At 45.1% G+C, this 15276-nt stretch overlaps 2 protein-coding genes across 9 annotated transcripts in view; one reads left to right on the forward strand and one right to left on the reverse strand.

Annotated features, from left to right (window-relative positions):
• The window catches only part of TIMM23 (translocase of inner mitochondrial membrane 23), a 253508-nt gene that overhangs the window by 61490 nt on the left and 176742 nt on the right, over window positions 1-15276 (forward strand). The gene's annotated exons all lie outside the window — the stretch shown is intronic.
• MSMB (microseminoprotein beta) lies at window positions 2272-15266 on the reverse strand. Of its 2 annotated transcripts, XM_057298872.1 has the most exons (4): window positions 15232-15266; window positions 8950-9055; window positions 7935-8040; window positions 2272-2510 (listed from the first exon to the last, which is right to left on the reverse strand). In XM_057298872.1, the coding sequence occupies exons 1-4, from the start codon at window positions 15232-15234 to the stop codon at window positions 2381-2383; spliced, it is 345 nt and encodes a 114-aa protein (XP_057154855.1). In that variant the 5' UTR covers window positions 15235-15266; the 3' UTR covers window positions 2272-2380. The 2 variants fall into 2 exon arrangements, with proteins under 2 accessions (XP_057154855.1, XP_057154856.1); XM_057298873.1 differs by lacking the exon at window positions 7935-8040.

The following is a 15276-nucleotide window of genomic DNA, read 5'->3' on the forward strand; positions in this document are numbered from 1 at the left end:
AATCACGAGGTCGGAAGATGGAGAACATCCTGGCTAACACGGTGAAACTCCTTCTCTACTAAAAATACAAAAAAATTAGCCAGGCGTGGTGGCTCGCGCGTGTAGCCTCAGCTACTCGGGAGGCTGAGGCAGAACTGCCTGAACCTGGGAGGCAGAGGTTGCAGTGAGCCGAGATCGCTCCACTGCACTCCAGCCCGGGCGACAGAGCAAGACTCCGTCTCAAAAAAAATTTTTTTTTGAGTAAATAAATAAATGGCAGAACCCAGATTCTTTTTTTCTTTTCTTTTCTTTTTTCTTTGAGACAGGGTCTGACTCTGTCGCTCAGGCGCAGTGGTGCAATCTCGGCTTGCTGTAACCTCTGCCTCCTGGGTTCAAGCAATTCTCCTGCCTCAACCTGCTGAGTAGCTGGGATTACAGACATGCGCCATGATGCCCGGTTTTTAAATTTTTTTGTAGAGACAGGGTCTTGCTGTGTTGCCCAGACTGGTCTCAAAGTCCTGGGCACAAGCGATCCTCCCACCTGATCTAGGATTACAAGCATGAGCCACCACGTCCAGCCTACAGCCCAGATTATAACCCACATTATTTACTTGTGACTAGATGTTAAATAGCACTTCTTTCTGTCTCAGTTTTGACAGAGGTCCTCCATACTCAGCTGCCAACTGCTTCCCCACATTCCGCAGCAAAGGAGGTGATCATAGCAGGGTTTTATGGATCTCATCCAAGAGTGACTCTGCTACAAGGGGCAAGGCAACCTCATTAGAAAACAACAGGAGACATAGATTATGATGCAGAAGCTAAGATAACAGTCATAGGCTGTGAGTGGAAGGGGAGCTGTGGAGAGAGAAGCCCACAAAAGTCCCATGAAGAAGTCAGCCTAGAACATGACCTCAGGCAGAAGGAGCCCTTAACTCTCCTGTCCCCCATTCCCTCTCAATTCAGATGCAGCCCCTGGAATGAGACTTTGTGTAACTCAAAATGTAACTCAGACCACTTTTTTAAATTATCTGAAGGTGAACAAGAAAGCTAAGGGACCTGTCTAGATTGCTCAACTGGCCCACATAGCATGTTTAAACAGATAGGGGACAGGGGAAAATAAAGCTCTTTATCAGTTGCCCACTGATTGTTCAACAGATGACTGTTTGCTCATTTCTGATCTGTCACATACACACAGCTGAGTCCAAGCCCCAGGAGAACAGGGTTCTCTCCTGAGATCTCTCTGGTTCACTGCTGTATCCCCAGGTCTAGAGCACTGCCTGGCCCAGGTGCTCAGTACAGACCTGTTGAGTGAACAGATGTTCTTTAACACAGAAACAGTTAAAAGAGAATCAATGTTGTCGTTGCCTTAAGCCACTAAGTTTTTGGTGGTCTGTGTGTAGCAAGAGGTAGCTGATACTGGGGCCTTGCACCCAGGCCACTCTCTATCTGCAAGGCAGAGCCCCTGGCCTTTAATTCCCCTCGGGCTGCGTGTGGTCTTGGGGGCACTTTCTTCAGGCTTGTTCTAAGCTGTTTTACAGGCTTGTTCTAAGCTGTTTCTTGTTCTAAGCTGCTTTGACCTCAAGCAAACACAGAGGAATGTGGCGGACACATCATAGAAGACACTTCCTGATGAAGAGGAAGGAGGGATAAACAGGAACACCGTAAAGAAAAGAAGGGATCTAATTCCAGCTTGAAGACACACATTTTTTTCATCGTTCACCAGACAGCAGGACAGGGGCAGCAGAGTGCAGACATCAGAAACAGTTAAGAGTGGCAGTGGTCCCCTGAGTAAGGAATGCACAATGACCTATTATAGAGTTTAGGAAAAATAGAACTTTTATTCATATGTATTTTGTTTTGTTTTGTTTTGTTTGGGTTTGGGTTTGTTTGTTTGTTTGCTTGTTTTTTGAGATGGAGTCTCACTCTGTCACCCAGGCTGGAGTGCACTGATGTGATCTTGGCTCACTGCAACCTCCGCCTCCCGGGTTCAAGTGATTCTCCTGCCTCAGCCTCCCAAGTAGCTGGGACTATAGGTGCCTGCCACCACGCTAATTTTGTATTTTAGTGGAGACGGAGTTTCACTATGTTGGCCAGGCTGTTCTCGATCCCCTGACCTCAAATGATCCGCCTGCCTTGGCCTCCCAAAGTGCTGGGATTATAGGCATGAGCCACTGTGCCCGGCCATTCATATGTAGTTTTGTCTCCCTTTTTAAATGTTTTGTATTCTTTATAATGTGTATTAAATCAATGCATACATAAATTATAAATTAAAAGGACACACATATTCAAGTGTTTGCTCAAAAATCTTTTTACTGATAGGCATGGCTACACAATCATTGACTATTAGAGGCCAGAGGAGAATGAGGCCTGGCCTGGGAGCCCTGTGCCTACTAGAAGCACATTAGATTATCCATTCACTGACAGAACAGGTCTTTTTTGGGTCCTTCTTCTCCACCACGATATACTTGCAGTCCTCCTTCTTGAAGATTCTTTGGCAATTGTCTTTGTCATAACCCACAGGTGTAGAAACACTGTCATTGAGACAAAACCAGGGCCTGTTAGAAGAGAAAGGACCCCGAGCACCCCCTCCCCAGTGCCAGCTCTGTTCAGGAAGTCACCCACACTCCAACTTAAGGGCACCCTTTGGCTGGCAGCCCCAGAGTGCGACCTCCAGGAACCTGGACCAGTCTGTACCATAGAGTCACACAGCTCACCCCTACATTCCATCCTGCAGGCACAGAAGGTCATCAGTAGGTGCTGACAGGCCCAGGGGCAAGTCTGGCTACTCTGGAAAGTGGCAGCTTGTTCCATGCTGGCTCCTCCCACCCTCCCTGTTGAGGAAGTGGCCAGCATATTGTTGCTAGAATGTGGAAAGGAAACAAATCCCAGCCCTGACTTGGAGGCCTGTTGGCAAAGGAGCTCTCTCAACCAACCAGAGCAATGAGTCACTCCAGGCCAGTGTCATGGAGCCCAGGGAGAAGCTGATGAAAGTCAGAGACCACCTCTAATTGAGCTGCAGTACATACAAATATTTTGAAGAGTTCTGATGAGATGAGATGATACTAATGCTAGAATATTTATGTATTATTACTATTATTACTTTAATTTTTTGAGATGAATTTCACTCTGTCACCCAGGATGGAGTGCAGTGGCACGATCTCAGCTCACTTCAGCCTCCGTCTCCCAGGTTTAAGCGATTCTCCTGCCTCAGCCTCTTGAGTAGCTGGGATTACAGGAGCACACCACTACACCCAGCTAATTTTTATATTTTTAGTAGAGATGGCGGGTGGGTGGTGGGGGTCTCACCATGTTGGCCAGGCAGGTCTCGAACTCCTGACCTCAAATGATCCACCCACCTTGTCCTCCCAAAGTGCTGGGATTATAGGCGTGAGACACCATGCCCAGCCCAATGCTAGAATATTAAGTGGAAAAATCAGCCCACAAAACTGTGATATAAAATTTGATATCCACTATGTAAAGGAAAAAACATATAGAAAAGAGACATAAAGAAATGATGATAGGGCTGGGCGCTGTGTCTCACGCCTGTAATTCCAGCACTTTGGGAGGCCGAGGCGGGCGGATCACGAGGTCAGGAGATGGAGACCATCCTGGCTAAACCGGTGAAACCCCGTCTCCACTAAAAATACAAAAAATTAGCCAGGCGTGGTTGCAGGCGCCTGTAGTCCCAGCTACTCAGGAGGCTGAGGCAGGAGAATGGCGTGAACCCAGGAGGCGGAGCTTGCAGTGAGCAGAGATCACACCACTGCACTCCATCCTGGGCGACAGAGCAAGATTCCATCTCAAAAAAAAAAAAAAGAAAAGAAATGATGATAGAAGCCCAGGCATGGTGGCACATGCCTGTAATCCCAGCTACTTGGGGCTGAGGTGAGACAACAGCTTGATCCCAGGAGTTTGAGACCAGCCTGGGCAACATAGTGAGACCCTGTCTTAATTTTTTTAATACAAATAAATAAATAAATAAATAAAAATAGAATGTTAATAGTTATTACCTTTACACAGTTGGGATTATGAGTAGGTATTTCTTCTTTTTTCTCTTATACTTCCCAATGATTCTATAATTCATATGTTTACTTAGAAAATTGGGAAATATCATTTAAAACCTTTCATGTTTTTCATGTTTAAAGGTGATTCCTGGCTGGTAGGAATGTAAAATGGTGCAGCTGCTGTGGAAAATAGCTTGGCAGCTCCTCAATAAGTTAAACAAAAAATTACCATATGACCCAGAAAGCTACTCCTGGGTATATATCCCAAAAGAATTGAAAGCAGGGACTCAAACATTATATGCCAATGTTTGTATATTGACAAACACTGTATGCCAATGTTCAGAACAACATTACTTACTTTATCCAACAGGCAGAAGCAACTCAAGTGTTCAACAAATAAATGGATAAGCAAAATGTGGTATGACCATGCCATGGAATATTATTCTGGCAGAAACAAGAATGAAGTACTGATATATGCTACAACATGAATGAAACTTGACAACATGCTGAGTGAAATAAGCCAGACACGAAAAGACAAACACAGTGCGATTGTATTTATGTGAAATATCTAGAGTAGGCAAATTCATAGAGATAGAAAGTAGATTTGAGATTACCACAGGTTTGGGGGACAGGGAATCTGAGTTATTGTTTAATGGATATAGAGTTTCAGATTGGAGTCATTAAAAAGATTTGGAAATAGTGTTTATGGTTGCATAGTACTGTGAATGTACTTAATGCCGCTGAATTGTATGTTTTAAAATGGTTACACTAGCACATTTTATGTAGTATACATTTTACCACAATAAAAAAAAAGGTTAAAAATAAAGTGGTGTTTGTTGAAGAGATACAATTCTTTTAGTTCGTGGTAGGAAGTGAAATGGTGAATCTGTGCTGCCTGTGTGCAAGTACAAGTTGGTAAGGCAAAGGGCATACTACTGCATGCTTATTTCAATGCAAACCAGACTTAGCTCTATAGAGGAAACAGCAGAGAGAGAGAGGGAGGGAGAAACTGTCAACATCGGGTATTCAGCTATCCAGAGTCAGTGGCTGGATGACCTTGGCCTTTTGTCTCCCACTCCCTTTTCCTCACCCAAGTCAGGGAGCCAGCCCTGGGCCCGGGCAGCGTGGAGCCCAGGACATCTCCCATGCCCTGCCTGGGAGCCTCTGCCTGGGCCCCCAGCCTCAGGCTCCACTGCCACTGAGCACCTTGAGATCTGGGCAGCGTCCCATAGAGGGTGCAGTGGGTCCAAAAACTTCTTCCAGAAAAAGCTTAATCAAAGTCTGTATTTTTCCATGGAGGAGAAAAAAGTTCATGAGAAAAACAAACTTGGTAGGAAGTGAGGCAATTCCAGGGAAGAAGGTGTTGATTCATTTCCCCTGCGTGGAGCAGTGTGCCAAATGGAATAGGCAACATGGCAGTAGAAACCTTGAAACCTTGAAACCTGACCAGGTGTCAGTTACTGTCCCAGGATCACAGGACACAGAATTGGCACAGAGAAGGCATTAAGTGTTTGTTGGGTTAAAGAATATATACACAGAATCTCATTTAATTATCATAGCCACATAATTATAATGTGAGGAAACAGAGGCTCAGAGACATTCAGAAACTGACTCAGGGTCACACAGCTAGTATACAAGGGAATGGAGATTCAGACTCAAGTTACTGTGACTCCAACAGTGAGGTTCTTCCCTCTTCACTGCAAGGAGCAGCCTGGCTCGTTTCCACACCAGGACCACGAGAATCCCAGCCTACAGTGGAGAATCTTAGAAGAGGGCAGGGATGCCAAATCTGGGTGACATGGACATTTTAGCCACCAGGGAGCCAAGCTCCTATGTGAGGGAGGGACCAGTCACCAGTCCTTCACCTGGCTGGGATACAATCACACTCCACCAGAGTGACATCAACACTTGATATAAAGACAATGTCAAATCTCTGGAGCCACAAAATCAAGGTTCAGCTGTAATACCCAGTGATCTGGCCAATGCGATGCCCAGGAGCCTGCTCTGAGCAGCCAGCCATCTCCCAGTCCAATATTCCTCTGTTCCATTAGGCACCTAGCATGAGGCCTGCTCGATAAATGTGGCTGGAACTCTCCAGGCACTTCAAGTTCAGGAGGACTCAGGTGTTCTGATCTAAGTCAAGTGCTTGCTTCTTTACTCACAGTGTCCTCATAAGACTCTCGAGGCACCTGTTAAAATTCAGATTCTTTGGCCCCTCCCCTACAGATTCTGATCAATCAGTTCTGGGATGGAGCCCAGGAATCTGTATTTCATCAAGCTTCCCAGGTGAGTCTGTGATCAGACAAGTTTGGGAAATGCCCCTTGACACCAATGCTCTGCCATCAGATCCATTCCTGTTCCTGCAGAACACTACAAGCCAAGGCTACATGAAGAGGTTAGATGGATTTGGGGGGTTGGGAGTTAGGTAGCTGTTATGGACATAGCTGCTGAGGAAACAGGTAAATTAGGACGGCACTGCGGGTACTCTGTGTTCTGCCTGCTCAAGTTCTAGACTTCTGGTGTCCAGAGCAACCCAGCAGAAAACATCTGCATAGCCTTTGAGCTGACATGAGTTAAACTTGAGCAGTGAAGCAGCATAAGTTTTATGGTGCAAGGCACACTACATATCCTCCCTTACCCCTCACATCTGATCCCTCTGCCTATGCTCAGAGCCACTGCTGTTTCTGCAAATCTACAAGGCCCAGACTGAAGTGATGACCGGGCCAATCTCTAGAATAGTGTCAGACAATTAGATACTCTTTCCTGTCTTCAGGAGCCCATCTGGAATAAAGCTACTTATCAAGTTTCAAAAACAACAGAAAAGAAATGAGATTGAGGTGGAAAACAACCCAAGTGTTCATCAACAGATGAATGGAGATGCAAAATGTGGTCTCTCCATATTACAGAATATGATTCAGCCTTGAACAAGAAGGAAATGTTGATGCAAGCTTCAACACAGATGAACCATGAGGATATTATGCTAAGTGAAATGAGCCAGTCTCAAAAAAGCAATTACTGTATGATTCCACTTATATGAGGGACCTAGAGTAGTCAAAATCATAGAGACAGAAAGTGAAATGGTGGTTGCCAGAGGCTGGGGAGAAGGGGATGGAGAGTGACTGCTTAATGGGTATAGAGCTTCAGTTTTGCAGGATGAACAAGTTCTGGAGGTGGATGGTAGTGATGCCACAACAATGTGAATGGACCTAATGCCACTAAAGTATACATTTAAAATTGTTAACATGGTACATTTTACATTACGTATATTTTACCGCAAATTTTTTTTTTTTTTAGACACAGTCTTGCTCTGTCGCCCAGGCTGGAGTGCAGTGGTGCAATCTCGGCTCACTGCAAGCTCTGCCTCCTGGGTTCACGCCATTCTCCTGCCTCAGCCTCCCAAGTAGCTGGGACTGCAGGCACCCGCCACCAAGCCCGGCTAATTTTTTTGGTATTTTTAGTAGAGACAGGGTTTCACGTGTTAGCTAGGAGGGTCTCGATCTCCTGAACTCGTGATCCGCCCGCTTCGGCCCCCCAAAATGCTGGGATTACAGGCGTGAGCCATTGTGACTGGCCCACAATTTTTTAAAAAGAAAGAAATAGAACTGAAAACTAACCCCCCAATACCACAACACCAAGAGGAAACCCTAACATAAACTATGGACTCAGGTGTTAATGATGTGCAAGGTAGGTTCATCAGTCATAACAAATACACCACTGTGGTGGACGATGTTGATAACGGGGAGGTCGTGCTTGTGTGAGGGCAGGAGGCACATGGGAAATTTCTGTACCTCTGCTCAGTTTTGCTGTGAATCTAAAACTACTCTATATAAAGTCTATAAAAAACTAAAACAAAAACTAAACCCCTGAAGATTGGAATTTTGCAAGAGGGAGTAGCTGTTCCTCAGAGAACAGCTATGTCCCCCTCTTGGCCAGCACTGGCTTGAGACTTACAGGGTGCAACATGAAATTTCTGTTTCGTAGCAAGTGCATGTCTCACAGTTGTCAGTCTGCCACTCCGAGTTTATTGGGTGTTTGTTTCCTTCGAGATCCATGCATTCTAAAACAATACACACAACATCATCAGTGCAAGTCATGCAATGAGAACAAGGCCTATCAGGACATTGAGTCCTGCCCCTACTATCTACACCCCTCCCAGAGAGAGAGGAGCTCAATTATTTTAAAGGTATCTAAGAATGGTGCTCCTGTATTCACCCATGGCTAATTCCAGTACTGTTCAGTTCATGCTACTGATAATGTTTTCTTACAGAAAGCTTATATCCTTCTAAGTTTTATTTCAGAACAGATATTTCAAGAAAAAATAAGGCCCTTTTATTGAATTAGATAGCCATGTGAGCCTATGGGTACTTGGGACCAAGTTTTTCCTGCTGGATTATCTCTGGATGAGTATCTCACTTCTACACTTCCGTTTGTTTTGCATCGGTGGTTTTCAACCCGGGGTGCACATGTGAAACATCTTGGGTACTTGAAAACCACCCATGTCTCAGCTTTACCCTAGAACAATGAAATCAGTATCTCTGGGTACAGGGCCCAGGCTACTGTGTTCTTAGAAGGCTGCCCAAGTGAGGCCAGGCACAGTGGCTCACACCTGTAATCCCAACACTTTGGGAGGCTGCGGCGGGCAGATGACCTGAGGTCAGGAGTTCGAGACCAGCTTGGCCAACGTGGCAAAGCCCCGTCTTTACCAAAAATACAAAAATTAGCTAGGCATGGTGGCACACACCTGTAGTCCCAGCTACTTGGGAGGCTGAGGAGGTAGAATCACTGGAACCCGGGAGGAGGAGTTTGCAGTGAGCTGAAATGGCGCCACTGCACTCCAGCCTGGGAGACAGAGCATGACTATCTCAAAAAACAAACAAACAAACAGAAACACAAAGGCTTTCATCTGCAGACAGGTCCATCTACCAGGCTGCAATAACATAATAAACATTGAAAAGCCAAGACTTACTCCTGGTTGAATCTCCTGGAACTCCCTCATTAGGTATGAAATAGCATGATGCATTGCATAAAGTCACGAAGGTGGCAAAGATCACAAGGCTGCCCAGGAGAACATTCTGTAATGTGAAGAAAGGTCAGGGTGGAGAATGAATTAATTCAAAGGATAATCCTTGACTGAGCGCTGTGTACCAGGATCTCGGCTGGGCTCTGGTGAGAGGTTATGATGTGGAGCTCATAACTGAACAAACCAGTTAATCTAGGCTGAAATTGTAGAACAAGGAAAAGTATCTAGTTGACTTTGTCATCTTTTTGAGATGAGCTAAATAAACAAACAAACCTTAACATGGTAATTTCTGGGAACTTTTGAAAGGGAAGATAGTGTTAAAAAAAAATGTTTAGGAGGCCATTTGTTTGGACTGAGCTGCACTGGGCCCAACAGACCAAACCAAAATGCAGTCGCCCATGCTGAAGTTCTCTGCCACTAAGCCAAAACTAAGTTGCTTATCCAACCTTCTAAGAAATTAGAAGAGAGTGAGAGGTAATAGCCAAATGCCCAACAGGCCAGTTTTAGCTGACATGATGAGAAAGTCCCCTCTGCTTTAACTTATAAGCAAAGTCACTTCGAAAAGACCAATTTGCTTTCTGTTCTCTGTTTCTGCTTTTTCTGGCTCTTTTCTGTCTATAAAGCCAAACTTCTCTGCCAGGCGCGGTGGCTCACGCCTGTGATCCCAGCACTCTGGGAGGCCAAGGCGGGTGGATCATGAGGTCAGGAGATCGAGACCATCCTGGCTAACACGGTGAAACCCCGTCTCTACTAAAAATACAAAAAATTAGCCGGGTGTGGTGGTGGGTGCCTGTAGTCCCAGCTACTCGGGAGTCTGAGGCAGGAGAATGGCACGAACCCAGGAGGCGGAGCTTGCAGTGAGCCGAGATCCGGCCACTGCACTCCAGCCTGGGTGACAGAGCGAGACTCCGTCTCAAAAAAAAAAAAAAGCCAAACTTCTCTGGTCAGCTCTGCAGAACACTCGATCTATTTTATGGAATGAAGTGTTCCCTGATTATAGACTCACAAGTAAAAGTTAATTGAGGGCCAGGCGTGGTGGCTCATGCCTGTAATCCTAGCACTTTGGGAGGCGGAGGTGGGTGGATTGCCTGAACTCAGGCAATTGAAACCACCCTGGGCAACATGATGAAACCCATTCTCTACTAAAATACCAAAAAATTAGCTGGGCGTGGTGGCACACGCCTGTAATCCCAGGTACTCGGGAGGCTGAGGCGGGAGAATCACTTGAGCCTGGGAGGCGGAGGTTGCAGTGAGCCAAGATTGTGCCACTGCACTCTAGCCTGGGCAAGAGAGTGAGACTCCGTCTCAAAAAAAAAAAAAAAATCAATTAAGATCTTTAAACTAAATTTGTTGTAATTTTGTCTTTTGACAATGGGAATGAAGGCATTTATTCTGTAAGATTGCTAAAATTAATTATGAAGTGACACTACTTGAAGTAGTATGTTACTCATATAAGAATAGAAAGATAGGGAGGGCACAGTGTCTCAATTCTGTAATCCCAGCAATTTGGGAAGCTGAGGCAGGCACATCGCTTGAGCTCAGGAGTTCAAGACCAGCCTAGGCAACATGGTGAAACCCCATCTCTACAAAAAGTACAAAAGTTAGGTGGGTATGGTGGTGTATCCCTGTAGTCTCTGCTACTTGGGAGGCTGAGGTGGAGAATCACTTGAGCCCAGGAAGGTTGAGGCTGCAGTGAGCCATGATAGCACCACTGCACTCCAGCCTGGGCAACAGAGTGAAACCCTGTCTTTAAAAAAAAAAGGCAAACACAGAGATCAAAATAGAAAACCCAGAAAATTCCAAAGGTAGTTGGATAGGGTAAAAAAGAAAAAAACAAAACCCAGAAAGTATAAATATATGTAGAAGTTTATTATAAAATAAACATGTTCTTTGAGATCTGTGGAGAGCGATTATTCAATAAATGCTATTAGAACAAGTGGTGAACTATTTGGGGAAGAAACAAAGTTAATTTCCTATTTGAGTCCCCATTAGTGAAATAAATTCTAAAAGGATTCAAGGTTTAAGTTTTTACAATAAGATCATAAAATAATCACACATATATACATAAATACTTATTCTAAGCATAAAAGAAAAATAGATTTGAGAATATAAACGTCATAAGAACATAACTGAAATTAGAAAGATGTCAAATTTTCAGAACAATATCATTACATACCAATGGGAGAAGAAAAACATCTTAAACAGAAAAAGGGCAAGAGAAATAAAGTGGCATTTCACACACAGACACACACACACACAGAAATGATGAATAAACACATGAAAAAGTTCAACTTACTGATAACAAAAGAAATGTAAATATGTAGCATGAAATAGAAACATAATGGGATGGTGAGAATAATCATTTAATTTATAATACCCAGAGGGAAATAGAGGCATCTATGGGAGGTGATATGCACAAGAATGACTTACTTTGAACAATCGTTACGGAGAACAATTTGCTACTATATATCCACATTCTTAAAACCGTTTACAACATTTGATTTCACCTTTTCATCTCCAAGATGTGATCCTAAAAATGGCACAGAGACAGAGACAGAGACAGAGACAGAGACAGAGACAGACTCCTCCACAACGATGCTCACTGCAGTGGAAAAATGGAAAGAAACAAAATGCCCAAGAACAGAGCTGGTGGAGAACAGTGACTCAGAAAAACACCTGGTGAGCCAGCAAGGTAGAAGGTGAAGTCACATGAGCAATTGATCACCACATGTCACGACATGAAATGAAGCAGGCTATGAAATACATGATTCCCGTGATGCAGAGAGAGATGCTCAGAACACACTGAGGATTTTGTACCAAATAACAAGTCATCTTTGGATGGGAAGATTATGACAATTTTCTTCTTTGGACTTTCCCTCTTATTTTCTAAATTTTCTACAATAAAATATATGAGTTTTATAGCCACAAAGAAAGAAAGATTCTTTAAAAACAACACAACGCCTTGATACATTCAGCTCAAGCCAGGACTTGGAGTGGCACTTGTTCTGTTTCATTCTTCTTCTGAGTAGCCTTCAGCTCGAAATCATTGTGGAAACCTAAACTTTTTCCCCCCAAAAAGCCAGCCTTGTTGACAGCATTTTTACTCCCTTCATGCAGAAAGAGGGCTCCTGGGGTACTGGGGATCACTGGAACCTTGGGGATCTTGTTTCACTGAGTCACAAAGCAGGAGAGTCAACAGGGACAAGCAGGGCTGCATCCCAGGACAAGTGACATGTGCAAAATCCCCAAGTCTCCTGCAGCTCTAGAGCAGAGGCAGGAGATTGAACCACTGGGGGAGAGCCCAAACATGGTGACAGCAGAGAGCAAATTATTTAATTTTGAGATTATCCACTTGACAGTATCTCAGAAATAGCCTAACGCTGTCTCTCTCTCTCTCTCCCTCCCTCCCTCCCTTTCTGTCTCTCTCTCTCTCTGAAACTCAGTCTTCCTTCCCTGTAAAAAGAGGAGTTCTCCCATTTGGGTGACCATTAGAGTTATCCAGGGAGCTCATAGGAAACACAATCTCGGAGCCAGTGCCTCAGTGTCTTTACCTAGTCTTCCAGGTGAGAACCCAGGAACAATGACCAACCCAGTGCTGCTTTAATGTGCATATAAATTCCTGGGAGGTTTTTTTTGTTTTGTTTTGTCTGTTTGTTTGTTTGTTTGTTTGTTTTTGGGACGGAATCTCGTTCTGTCGCCCAGAGTAGAGTGCAGTGATGCAATCTTGGCTCACTGCAACCTCCGCCTCCCGGGTTCAAGTGATTCTCCTGCCTCAGCCTCCTGAGTAGCTGGGATTACAGGAGTGCACCACCACACCTGCCTAATTTTTGTATTTGTAGTAGAGACAGTTTCATCATGTTGGCCAGGCTGGTCTCAAATACCTGACCTCAAATGATCCGCCCGCCTCGGCCTCCCAAAGTGCTGGGATTATGGGCGTGAGCCACCGCGCCCAACCAGCGAGCCTGTTAATTAACCTGCAGATTCTGCTTCTGTAGGTCTTTAGACTTACACGGAAGCTCCCAGGTGATGCCCACGCTGCTGGTCTGAGGCCCACCCCTGAGTAGAGAGGCTCTAAAGCTTTTTTCATTCCTGTCTTCTATTCTGCCACCAGCCTTCCCTTCCTTTGTGTCTTCCTTTCCTGCATTTAGTAACCCTGAGCTCCTGATGTGTGCAGGAGATTACACCACGACGCCAGAATGGGCTAGGATTTTCTAGATGGTACAGCTAGCCTTGAGGTGAAGCAGGCTGGCAGTATCCTTAGAAGTTGTGTCTCTTGGCTGGGCGCGGTGGCTCACGCCTGTAATCCCAGCACTTTGGGAGGCCGAGGCGGGTGGATCATGAGGTCAGGAGATCGAGACCATCCTGGCTAACATGGTGAAACCCCGTCTCTACTAAAAATACAAAAAATTAGCTGGGCGTGGTAGCAGGCGCCTGTAGTCCCAGCTACTCAGGAGGCTGAGGCAGGAGAATGGCGTGAACCCGGGAGGCGGAGCTTGCAGTGAGCCGAGATTGCGCCACTGCACTCCAGCCTGGGCGACAGAGAGAGACTCCGTCTCAGAAAAAAAAAAAAAAAAAAAAAAAAAGTTGTGTCTCTTTAGGTAAATTACTGCTCCTGGAAGAGTTATCCCATGATCAAGAGTTGGGGGTCTGGCCAGGCATAATGTCTCACACCTGTAATCCCAGCACTTTGGGAAGCCAAGGTGGGAGGATCACTTGGGCCCAAGAGTTAGAGACCAGCCTGGGCAACATAGCAAAAACTCATCTCTACTAAAAATAACAATAATAAAATAAATAAATAAATTTAAATTAATAAATAAAGAGTTGGGGGTCCTCAGGATCTTAGGCAGGCAGGGGTATTGCCACCTCCGCAGCTTGCTAATTTCACTGTGAGGCTGCATAGAGTATAGGCTGGAGGAGCCTGTCGAGTGGAGATGGGGAGGACCTCCCACCCCACTGTTGTTTTACCATCCCCAGTTCTGCCTCCGGACAGTTTCTGAGAGCAAGTTTGTCTTGCCGAGTGGCCCAGAGGAGGCCCGGGGTCCCCTCCTGAGGACCCTCTTCCACCTCCCTTGGCTCCTCCCACTTGGCTGGCTGTTTCTTGCATCATCTCCCTTGCAGCCCCGAGAGCAGCCCAGTTCATTCCCCAGCGTTAGCAAAGAATGTTTTAAGAAAGATCAAGTTTAAGACACAAGAAAAGCCTGCATGGGTTTTTATAAATTTTGAAGCAAAATTCTTTCTTGGTCAGGCACAGTGGTTCACACCAGTAATCCCACCACTTTGGGAGGCTGAGGTGGGCAGATTGCATGAGCCCAGGAGTTCAAGACCAGCCTGGGCAGCACAGCAAAATCCTATCTCTAAAACAAATACAAAAATTAGTCGGGCATGGTGGCGCTCGCCTGTGGTCCCAGCTACTTGGGAAGCTGAGATGGGAGGATCACCTGAGCCCAGGAAGGTCCAGGCTGCAGTGGATCATGACTGCACCACTGCACTCCAGCCTGGGCAACAGAGTGAGATCCTGTCTCAAAAACAAACAAATAAACCAACAAACACAACCCCAAACCCAAGATTTTTCCTTAACACATGATACAGTGAAAAGGGCCTAGGGAAATGGTTCCCAAACTTGAGTGAGTATTAAAATCACCTGGGCAGCTTTTAAAATTGATGCTCTGTTCTCACTGCAGCCCAATTAAATCAGAGTGTCGGGGTGGAAGATGGGTGTCAGTGTTCTTCAAAATTCCCCCGGAGTTTCCACTGCACAGCCAAGTTTGGGAGCTCCTGGCAGGGAGAGAGGGATGCCTGGGTTCCTATCTCAGCTCATTCACAGGCTTGTGGTGAGACCCCAGTGGCAGCTTCTTCCCCTCCCCAGGCTCAGTTCCCTCATCTCAAAAACGATGCAGTCATGTAGCTCTGAAATTATTTTTAATTTCAAATTACTCACATAGGACCCAAGAATTAGAGACACTTATGAAATCTAATTGAACCCCAGAATTACTGGAAGGAAAAACAACTTAGATCTTAGAGAACAGAACTAGTGCTAAACTCATTACAATTTTCACAAGCTCTCAGACTCTCATACTCTGCACATTGAATTGCAGGTAATAACATAAGGTTCCTAACTAGGTCACATTTACCATTCAATGCTATGTGGTAGAAGCACACGCATATTAAAATAGGAATACATATTCTCTTTTGCTTTTCTAGCCTTTATATATAAAACCAGTTACCTACCATTGTGACAAGCAGGACTCCTTATAGACAGGTACATCCAGGAAA

This window comes from Pan paniscus, chromosome 8 (assembly GCF_029289425.2).
Source record: "Pan paniscus chromosome 8, NHGRI_mPanPan1-v2.0_pri, whole genome shotgun sequence".
Lineage (NCBI taxonomy): Eukaryota > Metazoa > Chordata > Mammalia > Primates > Hominidae > Pan > Pan paniscus.